General features: G+C 42.2%; 1 protein-coding gene across 1 annotated transcript; it reads left to right on the top strand.

Annotated features, from left to right (window-relative positions):
- Positions 1-9894: 9894 nt before the first annotated feature.
- dus7 (Dual specificity protein phosphatase 7) lies at positions 9895-11185 on the top strand. Its single transcript, NM_001146676.1, is given in 1 exon segment — positions 9895-11185. A coding segment is annotated over 1 exon segment (420 nt). The 5' UTR covers positions 9895-10359; the 3' UTR covers positions 10780-11185.
- Positions 11186-22588: the final 11403 nt, after the last annotated feature.

Genomic DNA, 22588 nt, shown 5'->3' with positions numbered 1-22588 from the left:
CAGCTCACCTCCCTTTACACTCTACTGGACTAGACAGCTCACCTCCCTTTACACACTACTGGACTAGACAGCTCACCCCCCTTTACACACTACTGGACTAGACAGCTCACCTCCCTTTACACTCTACTGGACTAGACAGCTCACCCCCCTTTACACTCTACTGGACTAGACAGCTCACCCCCCTTTACACACTACTGGACTAGACAGCTCACCCCCCTTTACACACTACTGGACTAGACAGCTCACCTCCCTTTACACACTACTGGACTAGACAGCTCACCTCCCTTTACACTCTACTGGACTAGACAGCTCACCTCCCTTTACACACTACTGGACTAGACAGCTCACCCCCCTTTACACACTACTGGACTAGACAGCTCACCTCCCTTTACACACTACTGGACTAGACAGCTCACCCCCCTTTACACACTACTGGACTAGACAGCTCACCTCCCTTTACACTCTACTGGACTAGACAGCTCACCCCCCTTTACACACTACTGGACTAGACAGCTCACCTCCCTTTACACTCTACTGGACTAGACAGCTCACCCCCCTTTACACTACTGGACTAGACAGCTCACCTCCCTTTACACACTTCTGGACTAGACAGCTCACTCCCCCTTTACACACTACTGGACTAGACAGCTCACCCCCCTTTACACACTACTGGACTAGACAGCTCACCTCCCTTTACACACTACTGGACTAGACAGCTCACCTCCCTTTACACACTACTGGACTAGACAGCTCACCCCCCTTTACACTCTACTGGACTAGACAGCTCACCCCCCTTTACACACTACTGGACTAGACAGCTCACCCACCTTTACACACTACTGGACTAGACAGCTCACCCACCTTTACACACTACTGGACTAGACAGCTCACCTCCCTTTACACACTACTGGACTAGACAGCTCACCTCCCTTTACACACTACTGGACTAGACAGCTCACCCCCCTTTACACACTACTGGACTAGACAGCTCACCCCCCCTTTACACACTACTGGACTAGACAGCTCACCTCCCTTTACACACTACTGGACTAGACAGCTCACCCACCTTTACACACTACTGGACTAGACAGCTCACCCCCCTTTACACACTACTGGACTAGACAGCTCACCCCCCTTTACACACTACTGGACTAGACAGCTCACCCACCTTTACACACTACTGGACTAGACAGCTCACCCCCCCTTTACACACTACTGGACTAGACAGCTCACCCCCCTTTACACACTACTGGACTAGACAGCTCACCTCCCTTTACACACTACTGGACTAGACAGCTCACCCCCCTTTACACTCTACTGGACTAGACAGCTCACCCCCCTTTACACTCTACTGGACTAGACAGCTCACCCCCCTTTACACACTACTGGACTAGACAGCTCACCCCCCTTTACACACTACTGGACTAGACAGCTCACCCCCCTTTACACACTACTGGACTAGACAGCTCACCTCCCTTTACACACTACTGGACTAGACAGCTCACCCCCCTTTACACACTACTGGACTAGACAGCTCACCCCCTTTTACACTCTACTGGACTAGACAGCTCACCCCCCTTTACACACTACTGGACTAGACAGCTCACCCCCCTTTACACACTACTGGACTAGACAGCTCACCTCCCTTTACACTCTACTGGACTAGACAGCTCACCCCCCTTTACACACTACTGGACTAGACAGCTCACCCACCTTTACACACTACTGGACTAGACAGCTCACCTCCCTTTACACACTACTGGACTAGACAGCTCACCCCCCCTTTACACACTACTGGACTAGACAGCTCACCCCCCCTTTACACACTACTGGACTAGACAGCTCACCCCCCTTTACACACTACTGGACTAGACAGCTCACCCCCCTTTACACTCTACTGGACTAGACAGCTCACCCCCCTTTACACACTACTGGACTAGACAGCTCACCCCCCTTTACACACTACTGGACTAGACAGCTCACCCCCCTTTACACACTACTGGACTAGACAGCTCACCTCCCTTTACACACTACTGGACTAGACAGCTCACCCCCCTTTACACTCTACTGGACTAGACAGCTCACCCACCTTTACACACTACTGGACTAGACAGCTCACCCCCCTTTACACACTACTGGACTAGACAGCTCACCCCCCTTTACACTCTACTGGACTAGACAGCTCACCCACCTTTACACACTACTGGACTAGACAGCTCACCCCCCCTTTACACACTACTGGACTAGACAGCTCACCCCCCTTTACACACTACTGGACTAGACAGCTCACCCCCCTTTACACACTACTGGACTAGACAGCTCACCCCCCTTTACACACTACTGGACTAGACAGCTCACCCACCTTTACACACTACTGGACTAGACAGCTCACCCACCTTTACACACTACTGGACTAGACAGCTCAGATGAGGAAGGCAGATCTATGTTATCTGATATTGTTACTCACTACTTTTGACTTGGTTTTATTATTCATATGAGTTTATCACAGAGATATAGTGGGTTGAGACAGCGTGACACAGACCAGTGTTTTATGGGTATAGGATTAACACACACACAGGATTAGTGTTACAGTACAGATCATAAGGAGTGAATATAGGGTGTGACGGGACTAGTCATCCACCCTCCAGTTACCCTCAGATACCCTGGACTCTAATCATCAACCCTCCAGTTACACACACACACACACACACATACCCCCATACACACACACACCCACATCCCCCCCATACACACACACCCACACACACACACACCCACATGCACACACACACACACACACACCCACATACCCCCATACACACACACACACACACACACACACACACACATACCCCCATACACACACACACCCACATCCCCCCCATACACACACACACACACACACACACACACACACACACACACACACACACACACACACACACACACACACACACACACTACCCCCATACACACACACACACACATACCCCCATACACACACACACCCACATCCCCCCCATACACACACACCCACATGCACACACACCCACACACACACCTACACACCCACATGCACACACACCCACATACACACACACACACCACACACACACACCCACACACACACCCACACACACCTACACCCACACACCCACACACACACACCCACACACACACACACCCATGCACACACACACACACCCACCCACACACACCCACATCCCCACACACCCACATACACACCCACACACACCCACCCACACACACCCACCCACACACACTCACACACACCCACACACACACACACACACCCACCTACACACACCCACACCCACATCCCCACACACACTCACACACACCCACCCACACACACACATCCCCACACACCCACACACACTCACCCACATCCCCACACACACCCACACACAGACTTCATGTATTTCTTAGTGTAGAGTAAGTGTGTCTAGCATGATTACGAGTCATCCAGGTCTCTATGGTAACCCAATCCCTGACCATAAACATAATAAAGTAAACATGAAGGTTCCGCTGGGTTATGATGATACTGCAGCTACGGTTATCTGTATCCTGTTTATTACCGTATCAAAGCTGCGTCATCCTGTTTCATCAGGCTTTATGGGCAGAGATCATCTCGTGTTCCACTTCCAGAAGCACTTAGATCTCGATCTGATACTTCACAACGATGTGGGAATCCTTTTTTTTTTTTTTTTATATTTATATATACAGTCTACGGTGTGGAATGTACGGCTAGTCACCGGGAAGAATGAAAAGACTGTTCTCTTTTAAAAAAAAAAAAATTTTTAAGGCACCAGTTACCCTCCAGTGGATCGAGAGACAGGCCTACAGGCAGGCAGACTGACTGACTGGCAGGCAGGCAGGCAGGCAGGCAGGCTGACTGACTGACTGACTGACTGACTGACTGACTGACTGACTGACTGACTGACTGACTGACTGACTGACTGACTGGCGGGCGGGCAGGCGGAGAGAGAGAGAGAGAGAGACAGAGAGAGAGAGAGAGCGAACGAACTCAAATGAATAGGTTTTCCATGCAACAGCCGTACTGTACTTTATGAGTGGTGGACGGTGGTGTTCTCTGGGCTGGCCAGTCTAAGTCCCAGCAGAGGAAATGCGTGGGAGTCTGTGCATGCATCCCAAATGGTATCCTATTACCTAGTGCACTATATAGGGAATAGGGTACCATTTGAAACACTCCAGATGGGGAAGGATCAGGACTGGAGTGGGCTGCTCTGTCAAAAAACTACTGTCAGACTACAGTACTTTGTCATTGGCTGAATTAAGAAACAGCACTTCATCTCAGCGGTGTTGATTTAGCTCTCACTGCATCTCAGCGGTGTTCATTTAGCTCTCACTGCATCTCAGCGGTGTTAATTTAGCTCTCACTTCATCTCAGCGGTGTTTATTTAGCTCTCACTTCATCTCAGCGGTGTTCATTTAGCTCTCACTTCATCTCAGCGGTGTTCATTTAGCTCTCACTGCATCTCAGCTGTGTTAATTTAGCTCTCACTTCATCTCAGCGGTGTTCATTTAGGTCTCACTTCATCTCAGCGGTGTTCATTTAGCTCTCACTTCATCTCAGCGGTGTTCATTTAGCTCTCACTTCATCCCAGCGGTGTTAATTTAGCTCTCACTTCATCCCAGCGGTGTTTCATTTAGGTCTCACTTCATCTCAGCGGTGTTCATGTAGCTCTCACTTCATCTCAGCGGTGTTCATTTAGCTCTCACTTCATCTCAGCGGTGTTCATTTAGCTCTCACTTCATCTCAGCGGTGTTAATTTATTTCTCACTTCATCTCAACGGTGTTCATTTAGCTCTCACTTCATCCCAGCGGTGTTCATTTAGCTCTCACTTCATCCCAGCGGTGTTCATTTAGCTCTCACTTCATCCCAGCGGTGTTCATTTAGCTCTCACTTCATCTCAGTGTTGTTCATTTATTTCTCACTTCATCTAGCGGTGTTCATTTAGCTCTCACTTCATCTCAGCGATATTCATTTAGCTCTCAATTCATCTCAGCGTTGTTCATTTACCTCTCACCTTCACAGATAACATAACCAGCCTGTCTAATGGACTGTAGGGTGTATCTGTGTCTCTTAAACTAGTGCAGTAGTTCATATTCATGGAGTGTACCAGTCAAAAGTTTGGACACAGCTTCTCATTCAAGGGTTTTCTTTATTTTTACTATTTTCTACAATGGTGAAGACATCAAAACTATGAAATAACACATGGAATCATGTAGTAACCAAAAAAGTGTTAAATAAATCACTATATATTTTAGATTCTTCAAAGTAGCCACCCTTTGCCTTGATGACAGCTTTGCACACTCTTGTCATTCTCTCAACCAGCTTCACCTGGAATGCTTTTTCCAACCGTCTTGAAGAGGTTCTCACATATGCTGAGCACTTGTTGGCTGCTTTTCCTTCACTCTGCTGTCCAACTCATTCCAAACCATCTCAATTGGGTTGATGTCAGGTGATTGTGGAGGCCAGGTCATTTGATGCAGCACTCCATCACTCTCCTTCTTGGTCAAATAGCCCTTACACAGCATGGAGGTGTGTTGGGTCATTGTCCTGTTGAAAAATAAATGATAGTCCCACTAAGCCCAAACCAGATGGGATGGCGTATCGCTGCAGAATGTTGTTGTAGCCTTGCTGGTTAAGTGTGCCTTGAATTCTAAATAAAACACAGACCGTATCACCAGCAAAGCACCATCACACCTCCTCCTCCATGCTTCACGATGAGAACCACACATGCGGAGATCATCCGTTCACCTACTCTGCGTCTCACAAAGACACAGCGGTTGAAACCAAAAATCTGAAATTTGGACTCATCAGACCAAAGGACAGATTTCCACTGGTCTAATGTCCATTGCTCGTGTTTCTTGGCCCAAGCAAGTCTCTTCTTCTTATTGGTGTCCTTTAGTAGTGGTTTCTTTGCAGCAATTCTACCATGAAGGCCTGATTCACACAGTCTCCTCTGAACAGTTTATGTTGAGATGTGTCTGTTACTTGAACTCTGAAGCATTTATTTGAACTTATCCTCTACAGCAGAGGTAACTCTGGGTCTTCCTTTCCTGTGGTGGTCCTCATGAGAGCCAGTTTCATCATAATGCTTGATGGTTTTTGCAACTGCAAAGTTCTTGACATTTTCTGGACTGACTGACCTTCATGTCTTAAAGTAATGATGGACTATCATTCCTCTTCGCTTATTTGAGCTGTTCTTGCCATAATATGGACTTGGTCTTTTACCAAATAGGGCTATCTTCTGTATACCACCCCTACCTTGTCACAACGCAACTGATAGGCTCAAACGCTATAAGAAGGAAATACATTCCACAAATTAACTTTTAACAAGGCACACCTGTTAATTAAAATGCATTCCAGGTGACTACCTCATGAAGCTGGTTGAGAGAATGCCAAGAGTGTGCAAAGCTGTCATCAAGGCAAAGGGTGGCTACTTGGAAGAATCTTAAATATAAACTACATTGTTTTACACTTTTTTTGGTTACTACGTGATTCCATATGTGTTATTTCATAGTGTTGATGTCTTCACTATTATTCTACAATGTAGAAAATAGTAAAAAATAAAGAACAACCCTTGAATGAGTAGGTGTGTCCGAACTTTTGATTGGTACTGTATATGTGAAAGATAGTTTTCAGTTGTAGTATACTTCATAAACACGGTTGTATCTGTGATGAAAAGTTTTACATTGGAAGTAGTAGTTCATATATTCATGGTTATACAGTATCTATGTCTGCTAAAAGATAGATTTTATTTGGAATAGTTTATACTGTGTACGTTCATGGTTGTATATCTGTGAAAGGTAGTATAGGTCATAAAGTCATGGTTGTATATCTAGGTAATTTACAGTTGCAATAGTTCATATACAGTATTCATGCACTCTACTGATCCAGGACTAGGGTTGTGAAATACCAGGAATGTTCAATAAATCATAGTTTTCCAGAAATTCTGCTTGGAGGAGTCATTATTTCCTTTTTATTCCCTCTTGATTCCGGAAATCCTCAAACGGGATTTAGAGATTAGTGAAGGTATTGAAAGTACAACGAATTTTGCAACCCTAGCCAGGACAAATGCAGACAGTGGAACTAATGGCGCCTGACAAGGGAAAAGTCTTCATTCCTTGTAGTGTATAACTACAACTAACACATGAGTCTTCTCTTTGTGCCAGACTGGGTTCAAGTGACTTCTGTCTTTTTTATTTATTTTTCTATTCATCTGTGTATGTATGTATGTATGTATGTATCTATGTATGTATGTATGTATGTAGAGTTGAAGTCGGAAGTTTGCATACACTTAGGTCGGAGTCATTAAAACTCGTTTTTCAAACACTCCACAAATTTCTTGTAAACAAACTGTAGTTTTGGCAAGTCGGTTAGGACATCTGCTTTTTGCATGACTCAAGTAATTTTCCCAACAATTATATACAGCCAGATTATTTCTCTTAGAATTCACTGTATCACAATTCCAGTGGGTCAGAAGTTTACATACACTAAGTTGACTGTGCCTTTAAACAGCTTGGAAAATTCCAGAAAATGATATCATGGCTTTAGAAGCTTCTGATAGGCTAATTGACAAGATTTGAGTCAATTGGAGGTGTACCTGTGGATATATTTCAAGGCCTACCTTCAAACTCAGTGCCTCTTTGCTTGGCATCATGGGAATGGTGTGGACATTTATCCAGGGCCCAGTTTTGCGAGGCTAACAGTCACAGCTCACTGTGTTACAGTAGCTAGCCTAAAAGCATTAGCACTCAGTGGGCAGGTCCGTATCTTATTGTTGAGAGGCTAACTGTAGCTAGCCTAGTAGCATTAGCACTCATTGGGCAGGTCTGTAACTTTTTGTTGAGTGGCTAACAGTAGCTAGCTTAGTGGCTAACTGTTAGCCTCTCAACAATAAGTTACAGACCTGCCCAATGAGTACTAATGCTACTAGGCTACAGTTAGCCTAGCTACAGTTAGCCTAGTGTGTATTAGGTAGTTGTTGGGGAATTGTTAGATTACTTGCTAGATATTACTACACTGTCGGAACTAGAAGCACAAGCATTTCGCTACACTCGCATTAACATCTGCTAACCATGTGTATGTGACAAATAAAATGTGATTTGATTTTGATTTGGCGTTAGAGCTCAGTGGGCAGGTCCATCTTATTGTTGAGAGGCTAACTGTAGCTTGTAGCGTTCAGTGGACAGGTCTGTAACATATTGTTGAGAGGCTAACTGTAGCTTGTAGCGTTCAGTGGACAGGTCTGTAACATATTGTTGAGAGGCTAACTGTAGCTTGTAGCGTTCAGTGGACAGGTCTGTAACATATTGTTGAGAGGCTAACTGTAGCTTGTAGCGTTAGCGCTCAGTGGGCAGGTCTGTAACATATTGTTGAGAGGCTAACTGTAGCTTGTAGCGTTAGCGCTCAGTGGGCAGGTCTGTAACATATTGTTGAGAGGCTAACAGTAGCTTGTAGCGTTAGTGCTCAGTGGACAGGTCTGTAACTTATTGTTCATGGGGGGGGGGGGGGGGGGTTGTGATGAGAGGGATGGAAACACAAGAGCTTGCTGTCAGAGAGTCTGAAGTAACTGTAAGTCATTGGGACTGAGGGATAAAGAGCCATTGTCTGCTGTCAGTGGGTCTCTACGCCTTCTGTCCTGCAGCTGTGTGTGTGTGTGTGGAAACCTACAGTTTCTCTCTCCAACAGTGGATGTAGGCTCCCAACTGTGCAAATATACTACTTAGCTGTCCAAAGGAGTAGGCCAGTAAAAACACTGGCTGTACTTGTCAATTATGGAAATTCTATGGTATTTCATTTAGAATGGTATATCATGTTTTTTATTTCTTGTATTTATTTAACCAGGCAAGTCTAATTTAATATAATGTAATAGATTAGAATAGAATATCATAGAATGAAATAGAATAGAATTGAATATAATATAATGTAATAGATTAGAATAGAATATCATAGAATGAAATAGAATAGAATGGAGTATAATATAATGTAAGATATTAGAATAGAATATCATAGAATGAAATAAAATAGAATGGAGTATAATATAATGTAAGATATTAGAATGGAATATCATAGAATGAAATAGAATAGAATGGAGTATAATATAATGTAAGATATTAGAATGGAATATCATAGAATGAAATAGAATAGAATGGAGTATACTATAAAGGAATTGATTCAATTAGAATAGAGACCCTTAATGTGGGACAGATGACAAAACGTCTGCTTGTGATCAACTACAGGTTAATTTCAGTCAGATTTTATCATCGGGTTTTTTATCAACCATGAGATATTTTTTTTTCAATCGAGGGGCGGTCCATTCATAATGAATGTTCTTATCAGGTTGGGAGGGTGAGAGAGATAGGATGGAGGGTGAGACAGAGAGGGGGGGGGGGGGGTGATCTGTTAAAGAGGAACAGGCTGTAACTGAGTCTTCCGTAGCCATCGATAGAGCATTATGCGTTGTCCTTTTAGTTTCTAATATCTCTGTATTGAAAAGCATCTATGTGGACGTTTAGAAGGGGTATTGTTATGGTCCAATGGCTTTACTCCTATATATTGGCATGGCATATGTCCTATGTGCCAAAAGGTGTCTAGACGCAATTACGCATTTGGAGATTCTAATAAGACTAGGGTCCCCCCCCCCCCCTAGGAATCCGACAGGGTTGAGTTAATTATCATATATATTATTATAGGCCATTTGTTTCTGTCCAAGTTGGTGAGAGAGAGAAGGATATGATGTCTGAAAGTAAAAACCTTTCCCATGCTATATGTTACGTCCTTAACTGTTGCCCAGCTCCTCCTTCTACAGTGACATGCCTACTGTCTGCAAGCCCCTTTTAGTTCAGCCTGCTTGTCACAGCGGTTACTGGAAATGACACCCGGGAGGCGGTCGAATAGCAAACATGTAAAAAAAAACATGTGCTATAGCTGCGATTCATCCGGAATCCACATTTTCATCAGATTTATATAATAACGCGATATAGGTCATTTTTCATTAATTAAAGGACCGATAAAAGACCGCAGTGCCAAATGGACGTCGACGGTATCTGAATGAACCCAGCATCATTTCTAGCCAACGGACTGAAATTAAAAAAAACATATCCTTCATGTGTTCAAGTCTGGTGGTGTGTTCATTCCGTCTAGCAGCCTTTGCGAGCAGCTTTGCTGCTGTATCGGTGGACGAAAGAGATCAGAGAGGACTCGGTTCTGTCCTTATCCACAGCAGTAGAAGTTTAGCGCCGTGATTTTGTATTTCCCCCCCCTCCCTCATGTTACTGCAAAGATCCATCTCCACATTTCCCTGATGAAAATTCATCTTTGGAACGGTACCCGGGACGTGACAGAGATGATGTCGAGTAAAAGTGTAGAATGGCTTCAAGAAGAACTGGAGTCCGGGCTCGGGGTGAGCTCACTACTGCTGCTGGACTGCCGATCTCATGAACTCTACGAATCGTCGCACATTGAATCCGCCATCAACCTGACGATTCCCGGTTTGATGCTGCGGAGACTGAAGAAGGGGAATCTACCGATCCGGTCCATCATCCCTAACAACGAGGATAAGGAGAAATTCGTGAAGCGATGCAAGACGGATATGGTTGTTCTGTATGACGAGGCTACTACGGACTGGCAGGAGACCGGTGTGGCGAGCTCTGTTCTCGGCTTGCTGTTGCAAAAACTCCGAGATGAAGGTTGTAAGGCTTTCTACCTGGAAGGTGAGAATTAACTTCTTTTCATCTTTTTTTGTTATGTTCTCGTATTATTTTATTTTCTGTTTCCTAGTACATTTTCAACGTCTAAAGACTAGGCTACTTGTCAACAACAACAAAAACAAATGGACTATAGGATCATTTCTATTCTGTTCCCTGCGTGTCGGAGTTTGGAGACTAGTTAGACTACTCGTCTAATGAAACAGTTACACAAATGGACTACAGCGTAAAGTTACATTGTGGCTAAGTCAAGGCAGCGGAATGTAACTATGTATCCGTTCATTTCCCTCTCGCCATGTTATTATCGACTATGGAGTGGCTATTTGCCTGTATTCTGTATCATATTAAAGTTTTAAAATGTGTTTTTTTGTCTAAATGAAAAGGTCAACGGAAGGCAGCCACGGTTCCTATGTAATAATGTGTAAAAAAAAAAAATAAATAAAGACTTGTATTTTCCTCAAGTGCTTCAAGATAATGAAACCAATAATATTTATCGCGATTTTTATTCCCCTTTCACGAATTCTATAAATAATAAGCAGTCGTGAAAATAACTTATTGTATTGTCAAATATTCGCTTATTTCCCACACCGTGACAGTAGTAAGAATCATAGTGTTCCAACCCCATTTTCGATTGTTAATGTAATAGAGTATATATGTTATATTCAATATTTGAGGGTTTTAACTTTGTAAGAATGTTGGACAAAACACAAATGTTTTCAATTAATGTTCTAAAATGGCTCCGCCATGTTGTCAAGTGCTTCTTCAGGAAAAGACGTGCATTTCATGAATGAAGAGAACAGAAACTATTTATTCTGTGTGTGCTGTCTGAAACTAGTCTGGGCTATAAAAAAAACCCTAGTATTTATACCATACAATCAACACCATTCTTGCCATAGGACTATTCATGTCTTATCTCATGTCTATAGGAAAATAATAATACTTGAGAAAAAAATATTCCAAACATCTTTCAGATTTCACTTGTCTGATATTCAGGAAGCACTTCTTCTACACGGTGTTTCTGAGTCTAACTACTAATGTAACCCATGTCTCAGCACCAGCGTAACAGATGTGAATGTACTTTGTATATAACTGTCTTGCCTTGTTGATTTTAAAGAAAGGACTGTCCAGCCAGCGGTGTTTATTCTGACCAGAAACACAAGGAAGAACATTAGATGTGCTGGACAACATTATGTTGATGGCTCTACACTCTGGATTAGTCGCTTGAATGTCAATATCAGACTAGATATTTTTATAATCAAACATTCTCGACAATAACAAAAACTGTACAAAATACAATACATGTAAGTACATTAGCAAGACACCAGTATGTTGATGGCTGTAAATTCGTGTTTCTTCCGTTAGTATGGAAATAACTGAATTAGCAGGAAGCTAATTTGACAATTACAAATAGAGCATGCTAGCTAACTCCCTCTTATAGCAATAACATCCAAAAGCACATCTCAGGATGTCCCCAATATCTAACAGGTACCGTACACACACACACATATATATATATACACACACCAGGACATGTACACAGTCAACTCTTACACATTGTAAATATGAAAATAGAATATAGTATTTCAGAACGTGACCTAAGGCTTGCATAGAAATATCAGACTGAAGAATTGACGTTCGCGATCTCCCCCTATCTGCAAGCACGACCAATGGCATAACACCTTATTGATATGTAAATTCAACCAAACCAATTGGAATACATAAAACATCGAATACATATTTCTGCAGTGGCAAGTAGAAACATAACCAACCCTGTTACAGTAGGCTATAGAGATAAGACCTACTATAACCTATTTATAATGCAACTGACCCTGGGTTTATAAGCGCTGATATAGACTCTGACGTTGCGGCACAGTCGATAGCTAGCTGGACTTCGGGCTAGAAGGTCGACGGTTCGAGACCTGCTCCCTGCTGTTTCATTACAATAATTTTACAGAATCATTACAATACTGACCATAGGCCATTATTGGCTTATCTTGTCACTATGAAAATTGTAATAGTTGTGGGAAATATTCCATAGGCCTACATGTTTGAGGCTCACTGTCATCTGTCATTCACAAAAAGTCCACACATAACACTTTATGTCACTTAGATCAGATCAGCGGTAAGCTACTGTACACCCCCTTCCCCCCCTCAAAAAAACATGTTTTATAGAAAACGTATTTTTCACAAAAGTAATGCACTAGGCCTTTACTAGTCTTATATTTGCGGATCTTACAGCTGTCTGTAGCACAGGCAACAACAACAACAAAAATTCAGCATTTTTATTGAAGGAGTGGAAACATGGGATGTACAGTATTCACATTAACAAAACATCAGTGTATGAGATGGGTTTATTATTGTGTTATAGGATGTAATGTGATAGTATATCACTATACATTTATTTTACCAAGTAAAATAGGAAGTAGACCATTTCCTGTTCCTGTCTGGCACATATACATCATATCTGTTTTTTATTTTATTTGGCAAAGTGTATTTTTATTTCAGTACTTTGAATAGGTATATGCTGTGTATACACACACACACACACACACACACAACTTTATTTTTTATTTTTTATTGAACCTTTATTTAACTTGGAAAGTCAGTTAAGAACAAAATCTTATTTACAATGACGTCCTACCAAAAGACAAAAGGCCTCCTGCAGGGACGGGGGATTGGGATTAAAAACGATACAATATAAATATAGGACAAAACACACATTACAACAAGAGAGACAACACAACACTGCATAAAGAGAGACCTAAGACAACAACATAGCAAGGCGGCAACACATGACAACACAGCGTGGTAGCAACACAACATGACAACAAGAACATCTCAAATCTCAGTACTGATAGAGTAGATGAAATGAAAAGTTTACACGACCTTTCATCACTCAGAGATTACTTTCACATTGGACAATAAAGTTGTATTCTATGCTCCCAATTTCATTTCTCTGTATTGTACTTTTTGAATCAGGTGAAATGACAACATGTAGCACAATCTTTCTCATATTGTGATTCTGACCCAAGCTCTGTATTGCTATGTTTTCAGGGGTTCTATTTGTTTCAACTCTTTTCTATTCTACTCTACTCTATTGTTTTATATTCTGTTCTATTTGATTCTACTGTATTCTATTCTACTGTATTCTATTCTACTCTCTTCTATTATATTCTATTGTAGTCGATTGTACTGTATTCTACTCTGTTTTATATTCTATTCGATTCTACTGTATTCTATTCTACTGTATTCTATTCTACTCTATTCTATTCATCTCCATTCTACTCTACTCTACTCTGTTCTATTATATTCTATTATACTCAATTCTACTGTATTCTATTCTACTCCGTTCTACTCTATTCTGTTCCATTCTACTCTACTCTACTCTGTTCTATTATACTCAATTCTACTGTATTCTATTCTACTCCGTTCTATTCTGTTCTGTTCTACTCTATTCTACTCTACTATATTCTATTCTATTCTACTATATTCTACTCTATTCAATTCTTATATTTGGATTCTGATCCATCTATGTATTGTTGTTGTTTCCAGGACAATAGTTAGATTGTATTTTACTCTACTATATTCTATTTTATTCTTATTAGTCTCCGTTGTTGTTTCCAGGTGGCTTCAACAAGTTCCAGACCGAGTACCCTGAGCACTGTGAGACCAACCTGGACTGTTCCTGCCCCAGCAGCTCCCCGCCGGCCTCCGTCCTGGGTCTGGGCGGGCTGAGGATTAGCTCTGACTGTTCTGATGGGGAATCATCGGACAGGGAACCGGTCAGCGCCACCGAGTCCGAGGGCAGCCCTCTTCCCAACAACCAGCCTGCTTTCCCGGTCCAGATCTTACCGTACCTCTACCTGGGTTGTGCAAAAGACTCCACCAACCTGGACGTCCTGGGGAAGTACAACATCAAGTACATCCTCAACGTCACGCCCAACCTGCCCAACATGTTTGAACACGACGGAGACTTCAAGTACAAACAGATCCCCATCTCCGATCACTGGAGCCAAAACCTCTCGCAGTTTTTCCCAGAGGCCATTTCTTTCATTGGTGAGTATAAGCGGCCTCATTTGGATTCTTTTACAGATCAGTTTGTGTTTACAGTCAGTTTACAGATCATTTGGAGTTTAATGTCTTTTACAAATCAGTTGGAGTTTAATGTCTTATTTTTTTATTTTTTTTTATTTCACCTTTATTTTTTTTTATTTATTTCACCTTTCTTTAACCAGGTAGGCCAGTTGAGAACAAGTTCTCATTTACAACTGCGACCTGGCCAAGATAAAGCAAAGCAGTTCGACACAAACAACACAGAGTCACACATGGGATAAACAAACGTACAGTCAATAATACAATAGAAAAGTCTATATACAGTGTGTGCAAATGAAGTAAGATTAGGGAGGTAAGGCAATAAATAGGCCATGGTGGCGAAATAATTACAATTCAGCAATTAAACACTGGAATGGTAGATGTGCAGAAGATGAATGTGCAAGTAGAGATACTGGGGTGCAAAGGAGCAAAAAAACAAAAAAACAATATGGGGATGAGGTAGTTGGATGGGCTATTTACAGATGAGCTATGTACAGGTGCAATAATCGGTAAGCTGCTCTGACAGCTGATGCTTAAAGTTAGTGAGGGAGATATAAGACTCCAGCTTGAGTGATTTTTGCAATTCGTTCCAGTCATTGGCATTAGAGAACTGGAAGGAAAAGCGGCCAAAGGAGGAATTGGCTTTGGGGATGACCAGTGAAATATACCTGCTGGAGCGCGTGCTACGGGTGGGTGTTGCTATGGTGACCAGTGAGCTGAGATAAGGCGGTGCTTTACCTAGCAAAGACTTATAGATGACCTGGAGCCAGTGGGTTTGGCGACGAATATGAAGCGAGGGCCAGCCAACGAGAATCTTTTACAGATAATTTGGAGTTTACTGTCTTTACAGATCATATGGAGTTTACTGTCTTTACAGATCATTTGGAGTTTACAGTCTTTTACAGATCATTTGGAGTTTACAGTCTTTTACAGATCATTTGGAGTTTACTGTCTTTTACAGATCAGATGTGAGTTTACAGTATTTTAAAGTCTTGTTTTGGGATGTTCGTTTTTGTAACATCTCATGAACCCATCTCATATTTGATTCATCAGAGAACCATGGTCGTGTTTAAACTTGACACTTACATGTGACTTCTGCTATCAGAATACAACAAAAAAAAATGCATTGAAAAGACTGGTCTAGATGCACAAAAGTCACTTTGTGGTCTGATTGTGTTCAGATCTATCTGACCACGTCAACAGGTAGTCAGGAATGCGTTGTGTGTGGATTAGTCCTCAGTCTGGACGTGTTTGCTGGCCTCATAAATGCTAGCCAGTTAGATAACATTTATAAAAAAATATGTTTTGTTTGGCTAGAGTTATGCTAACAACGTTTTCCAATCCCTTTAGTATTGCTTGCTGGCTAGTTAACTACAGTAGTTAGCTGGCTAGTTAGTTACAGTAGTTAGCCGGCTTGTTAGTTGCAGTAGTTAGCTGGCTAGTTAACTACAGTAGTTAGTTACAGTAGTTAGCCGGCTTGTTAGTTGCAGTAGTTAGCTGGCTAGTTAGTTACAGTAGTTAGCTGGCTAGTAGGTTACAGTAGTTAGCTGGCTAGTAGGTTACAGTAGTTAGCTGGCTAGTTAGTTACCATAGTTAGCTGGCTAGTTAGTTACAGTAGTTAGCTGGCTAGTAGGTTACAGTAGTTAGCTGGCTAGTTAGTTACCATAGTTAGCTGGCTAGTAGGTTACAGTAGTTAGCTGGCTAGTTAGTTACCGTAGTTAGCTGGCCAGTTAGCTACAGTAGTTAGCTGGGTAGTTAGTTACAGTAGTTAGCCAGCTTGTTAGTTGCAGTAGTTAGCTGGCTAGTTAGTTACAGTAGTTAGCTGGCTAGTAGGTTACAGTAGTTCGCTTGACTAGTTAGTTACCGTAGTTAGCTGGCCAGTTAGCTACAGTAGTTAGCTGGCTAGTTAGCTACAGTAGTTAGTTGGCTAGTTAGCTACAGTAGTTAGCTGGCTAGTTAGCTACAGTAGTTAGCTGGCTAGTAGGTTACAGTAGTTAGCTGGCTAGTTAGTTACAGTAGTTAGCTACTGCCATCAGTTGTGGTGTTATTATCATATTTTGCCTATTCCACCGTTTGTAGAATAGACACTGGCATTTGAATATAGCGCTGGAAAAGGGAAACAGGACACACTGTGGACACGGTAGACACATTTAATGTAGGTGTAGACGCATGACGTGTTTCAGAACGCCATGATTAGAACTCTAAGATCAGAATGCTAAAGCTGCATGAACTGTCAAGTGTAGACAGGGCCTGTGTGTCCTAGCTGTCATTTCACCAGCATTCAGGTTATACAACTATTAATATAACACTAAATTAGGCATCAATAGATTAATCAAACGTTTATTGTGCCTCATATCTATTGAAGGATGAGTCAAACAAGTTGTCTTATTGCTTATTTGATTTGATTTATTAAGTACAATAAAAAAATATATTTTAGCTTAAAACATGTAGATTTATACATTTATTATTATATCAGCAACTTAAGCTAACTAGCCCTATCGCAGATGCAACAAAACATTGCTTTACCCTCCAAGGAACAATATTGAACTCTGGGTTGATTTATGTCTTCTGAGCGGTTTGTGGTATTTCCTGCTACACGCCTCATTTCACACCATGAAAGAGTCATGACTTGATCTGAGTAATTGGCGGAGATTATATTATTATCAAATCACAGAGTGGGCCTTTTTTAATTAACTCATCAAAAGTTGGCCTTACAGGTTTCTAGCACACTCATTATACTACAGAAGGGAATCTGTGAATGAAGTAGGCCAGGTCATCTTGAGAACCATTGTGAAGACTTTTTTTTTTTTTTTAATGATGACTGTTATCCTCTCACTGTTTGGTTGATGTCGTCTTCTTTGTCTACTGTAACACAGAGGATGGCAAAGACCTCTTGCTAATGTTGTCTAAGAGTCCACAATAATAAGTCCGTTACCTTATTCCATTACCTTATTCCATTACCTTATTCCGTTACCTTATTCCATTACCTTATTCCGTTACCTTATTCCGTTACCTTATTCCGTTACCTTATTCCGTTACCTTATTCCATTACCTTATTCCATTACCTTATTCCATTACCTTATTCCATTACCTTATTCCGTTACCTTATTCCATTACCTTATTCCATTACCTTATTCCATTACCTTATTCCATTTCTGTAATGTGGTTGTCTGGCATAGCTACTAGCCTTCAGTCAGAAGATAAAAACCTCAACAAGGCTGAATGTACAGAACATAATCCCATCGAGGCTCTAATCTCATACATTACTTAATAGACATTATTCCCCAAGTTAGCCTTATGGTTATGTGAATTACTGGTGTTATTCGGTCCCGCTTTAAATGACGCTCATGTTATAAAGCCTTCATAAAGCCTTCATAAGCACTTCATAAATGTGTTACAAAGCATATGTAACCATATATGTCATGGTTTTATAAAGGGTACATGAATGTGGCAGAACTGTGACATAATCACCAAGGTCAAATGTGACGTAATCCACTATGTCAAATATGATATAAACATGTGCTTTATAAAGGGTGACCTGTTGTGGTGAAGGATTGGAATACGCTCTAAAGTGAAGTCATATTAGTCACATTACAGCGAATCTCATTCCCAGACACTTCCACCCAAATGAAGGTCTGGTGGACCAATGCATCAAATTTAGCCTTCATGGGGCCTCCCGAGTGGCACAGTGGTCTAAGGCACTACATCGCAATGCTTGAGGCGTCACTACAGAGCCTGGTTCAATCCCAGGCTGTGTCGCAGCCGGCCGCGACCGGGAGACCGATGAGGCGGCGCACAATTGGCCCAGAGCGTCGTCCAGGTTATGGGAGGGTTTGGCCGGCCGGGACGTCCTTGTCCCATCGCGCTAGCGAATCCTTGTGGCGGGCCGGGCCGTGAGCATGCGCGCTGACACGGTCGCCAGGTGTACGGTGTTTCCTCCGACACATTGGTGCGGCTGGTTTCCGGGGTTAAGCGAAGCAGTGTGTCAAGAAGCAGCGCGGCTTGGCAGGGTCGTGTTTCAGAGGACGCATGGCTCTCGACCTTCGCCTCTCCCGAGTCCAATTGGATATCACGAAATTGGGGAGAAAAAGTGTGAAAATAACAAAAAAACATGGCTTTTAGGTTAGAGGTTAAAATCACATTTTAAGAAGATCAATTGTGAAAATGGGCAGGGTTTATCCATAATTATGACTTTTTAACTGTGTTAGTAGTGATGATGACAAATCCTTAGTAAGGTCACTCCTATAGAATTCTATGGTCACTCCCACTAAGGCCAATTTAGTTTTGGTTGATATCTCAGGCTTATATAGTACCAGTCAAAATTTTGACCACACCTACTCATTCCAGGGGTTTCTTTATTTTTACTACATTGTAGAATAATAGTGAAGACATCAAAACTATAAAATAACACATATGGAATCATATAGTAACCAAAAAAGTGTAGAACAAATCAAAATATATTTTATATAGTATTTGAGATTCTTCTAAGTTGCCACCCTTTGCCTTGATGACCACTTTGCAAGCTCTTGGCATTCTCTCAACCAGCTTCATGAGGAATGCTTTTCCAACAGTTTTTAAGGAGTTCCCACAAATGCTGAGCACTTGTTGACTGCTTTTCCTTCACTCTGCGGTCCAACTCATCCCAAGCCATCTCAATTGGGTGGAGGTTGGGTGATTGTGGAGGCCAGGTCATCTGATGCAGCACTCCATCACTCTCTTTCTTGGGGTCAAATAGCCCTTACACAGCCTGGAGGTGTGTTGGGTCATTGTCCTGTTGAAAAATAAATGATAGTCCCACTAAGCGAAACCAGATGGGATGGCATGTCGCTGCATAATGCTGTGGTAGCCATGCAGGTTAAGTGTGCCTTGAATTCTAAATAAATCACAGACCGTATCACCATCAAAGCACCCCCACACCATCACACCTCCTCCTCCATGCTTCACGGTGGGAACCACACATGCGGAGATCATCCGTCCACCTACTCTGCGTCTCACAAAGACACGGCGGTTGGAACCAAAAATCTGAAATTTGGACTCATCAGACCAAAGGACAGATTTCCGCTGGTCTATTGTCCATTGCTTGTATTTCTTGGCCCAAGCAAGTCTCTTCTTATTATTGGTATCCTTTAGTAGTGGTTTCTTTGCAGCAATTTGACCACGAAGGCCTGATTCATGCAGTCTCCTCTGAACAGATGATGTTGAGATGTGTCTGTTACTTGAACTTCTCTGAAGCATTTTTTTTGGGGCTACAATTTCTGAGGCTGATAACTGTAATGAACTTATTCTCTGTAGCAGAGGGAACTGTGGGTCTTCCGTTCCTGAACTTTAGAATATGTGTCATCCCGCAGCACAGCATTGTGGGGGAAGTTGAGGTCAGGTCCAATATTGACTATGCACCCAAGATGGAAAGAGGTTGTGCAATCCTACTGGTCCCGGGAATTGAATTCAATATCCTGGCATTGCATAGCTCTACCAAGATGAATGACAGGGTTATAAATGATTTGTGAAGCCTCCGTTTAACATGATTCATTGAGGCTTTTACTAAGCGATGCTTATGTCACCCTTTATAAAGCACCGGTTTGTCATAGTAAGTTATATCACACGGTTATTCCACATTTATGAAACCTTTTATAAAGCATGACATACGGTTATAGATGATTTATAACACATTTATGTAGTGTTTATGAAGGCTTTACGAAGCCTTTTTAAGCTGAAAGACCATTATGGGTCTCCTTGTTTATTTGTCAGGGTCCATGTCTCTTCATTAAGAACCGTTGGGTTAAAACAACGATCACTTCTATTGTAAACTTGTATAACAGTGAAACTCAACGTGAAAGAAATGAAGTCACAGTGATATTTCGCAGGAGAGAAATGCATTTGGAAGCTTACACCACATCCAAGACAGGTTTATTAATATCCTCCTTCCCCATTCATGGTCACGCCTGGGATGTGTCCCAAATGGTATCCTATTACCTATGGGCCCTGGTCTAAAGTAGTGCACTATATAGGGAATAGGGTCCGGTCAAAAGTAGTGCACTATATAGGGAATAGGGCCCTGGTCTAAAGTAGTGCACTCTGTAGGGAATAGGGTCCTGGTCCAAAGTAGTGCACTCTGTAGGGAATAGGGTCCTGGTCTAAAGTAGTGCACTATATAGGGAATAGGGTGCTATTTGAGATGCATCCCTGTATTAGCACTCTTTTCAGAGAGTTTCTCTTCACTCACTCAGAGGCACAACACAACGTCTACCAATATAGACTTGTTTTCACCTCGTATTCGCAGTATCAATAGAAAACCCAAGAAGATTTTCTTGACTGTTGAGTGTAGGACTACTGGTTAGTCACGACAGTTGAGTCACGACCATACACAAGGGATAATAACAGAGAGCTTTGATTAGAGTTGTTATGTGCAATTTCATAGTACATTTCAGTATTTCAGATCAGACTATTTTAGTATTTAACATCAGCTGATTTGTTGTTAGTTTCAGTGTTTGAGATTAGACGTTCAGTATTTCAGATCAGACTATTTAACGATAGTTTCTCTATTTCAGACCAGACGATTTTGACGTTAATTTCAGTATTTCAGTAATCAGTCTACTCCCATCCCCAAGGAATATCCAGGGGTTTCCCCTCTTCAGCTTCATGGGAATGTGGAGTTTTTGTTTGGCTCTGGAATGTCCGATGCCTTGTTTGTTTTGAAAGTGCCATGTTTAAGAAATACACTATGACGTGAAAGGATCGAGTCAGAGTCAGGAAGTATTTAAGGCTCTTGGTCGATATCAAATCAAATGTATTTATATAGCCCTTCTTACATCAGCTGATATATCAAAGTGCTGTACGGAAACCCAGCCTAAAACCCCCCAAACAGCAAGCAATGCAGGTGTAGAAGCACGGTGGCTAGGAAAAACTCCCTAGAAAGGCCAGAACCTAGGAAGAAACCTAGAGAGGAACCAGGCTATGAGGGGTGGCCAGTCCTCTTCTGGCTGTGCCGGGTGGAGATTATAACAGAACATGGGCCAAGATGTTCAAATGTTCATAAATGACCAGCATGGTCAAATAATAATAATCACAGTAGTTGTCGAGGGTGCAACAAGTCAGCAACACAAGAGTAAGTGTCAGTTGGCTTTTTCATAGCCGACACTATGACGTGAAAGGATCGAGTCAGAGTCAGGAAGTATTTAAGGGTCTTGGTCGATCTCCGGAATGGTGGTAGCAGGGTTTGCTCCTCAACTTTTAGGGAAATACACTACATGACCAAAAATATGTGGACACCTGCTCATCCAACAGCTCATTCCAAAATCATGGGCATCAATATGGAGTTGGTCCCCCCCTTTGCTGCTATAACAGCCTTCACTCTTCTGGGAAGGCTTTCCACTAGATGTTAGAACATTGCTGCTATAACAGCCTCCACTCTTCTGGGAAGGCTTTCCACTAGATGTTGGAACATTGCTGCAGGGACTTGCTTCCATTCAGCCACAAGAGCATTAGTGAGGTCGGGCACTGATGTTGGGCGATTAGGCCTGGCTCGCAGTCAGCGTTCCATTTCATCCCAAAGGTGTTTAATGGGGGTTGAGGTCAGGGCTCTGTGCTGGCCAGTCAAGTTCTTCAGCACCAATCTCGACAAACCATTTCTGTATGGACCTCGCTTTGTGCACAGGGGCATTGTCATGCTGAAACAGTAAAGGACCTTCCCCAAACTTAATTACAACATTAGCCACTAAGTTGGAAGCACAGAAT

The sequence above is a fragment of the Salmo salar genome, chromosome 22, assembly GCF_965601325.2.
Source record: "Salmo salar chromosome 22, fSalSal1, whole genome shotgun sequence".
Lineage (NCBI taxonomy): Eukaryota > Metazoa > Chordata > Actinopteri > Salmoniformes > Salmonidae > Salmo > Salmo salar.
Note: the sequence above shows the minus strand (reverse complement) of the source record. Positions and strands in the feature narration are given on the sequence as shown.